The sequence below is a fragment of the Eimeria tenella genome, genomic scaffold (assembly GCF_000499545.2).
Source record: "Eimeria tenella Houghton genomic scaffold, Eth_scaff3139, whole genome shotgun sequence".
Taxonomy (NCBI): domain Eukaryota; phylum Apicomplexa; class Conoidasida; order Eucoccidiorida; family Eimeriidae; genus Eimeria; species Eimeria tenella.
In genome coordinates, this window is record NW_013543001.1 from 2,191 (window position 1) to 2,600 (window position 410).

Sequence of the window (410 nt, forward strand, 5' to 3'; positions counted from 1 at the left end):
AGACCACTCTCACGCCCACAGCAGCAGCATCAGCACTTGCAGCAAAAGTAGCATCAGCAGCAACAGCAGCAGCAGCAGCATTAACACAGCAGTGGAAGCAGCATTAGCAGCAGCAGCAGCAGCATTAACACAGCATTGGCGACAGCATTAGCAGCAGCAGCAGCAGCAGCAGCAAAGGCGCTGCTGCTTGTGTTCAGGGCATTGGGAAGCTGCATGCAAAGTGGAGTCCAGTGGCAGCAGCAACTTATAAACTTCGTCCCCAAATAAAACTCGACGCGGGCCTTTTGGAGACTGCAGCAGCAGACGCAAAGAGACAAATGTAGGCCCTTGCAGCAGCAGCAGCAGCAGAGACTGCAGCAGCAGCAGCAGCGGCTGCTGCAGGGACCGCAGTAGCAGCAGCAGAGACTGTT

General features: G+C 55.6%; 1 protein-coding gene across 1 annotated transcript in view; it reads left to right on the plus strand.

Annotated features, from left to right (window-relative positions):
* Positions 1-323, plus strand: part of ETH_00035430 (Rna polymerase ii b3 subunit) — a gene marked incomplete at both ends in the record, with an annotated part of 2,148 nt that extends 1,825 nt beyond the window's left edge. Inside the window, one exon of the mRNA XM_013376104.1 lies at positions 198-323. Within this exon, the coding sequence (XP_013231558.1) occupies positions 198-323 (126 nt within the window). The remainder of the gene's footprint in view (positions 1-197) is intronic.
* Positions 324-410: the final 87 nt, after the last annotated feature.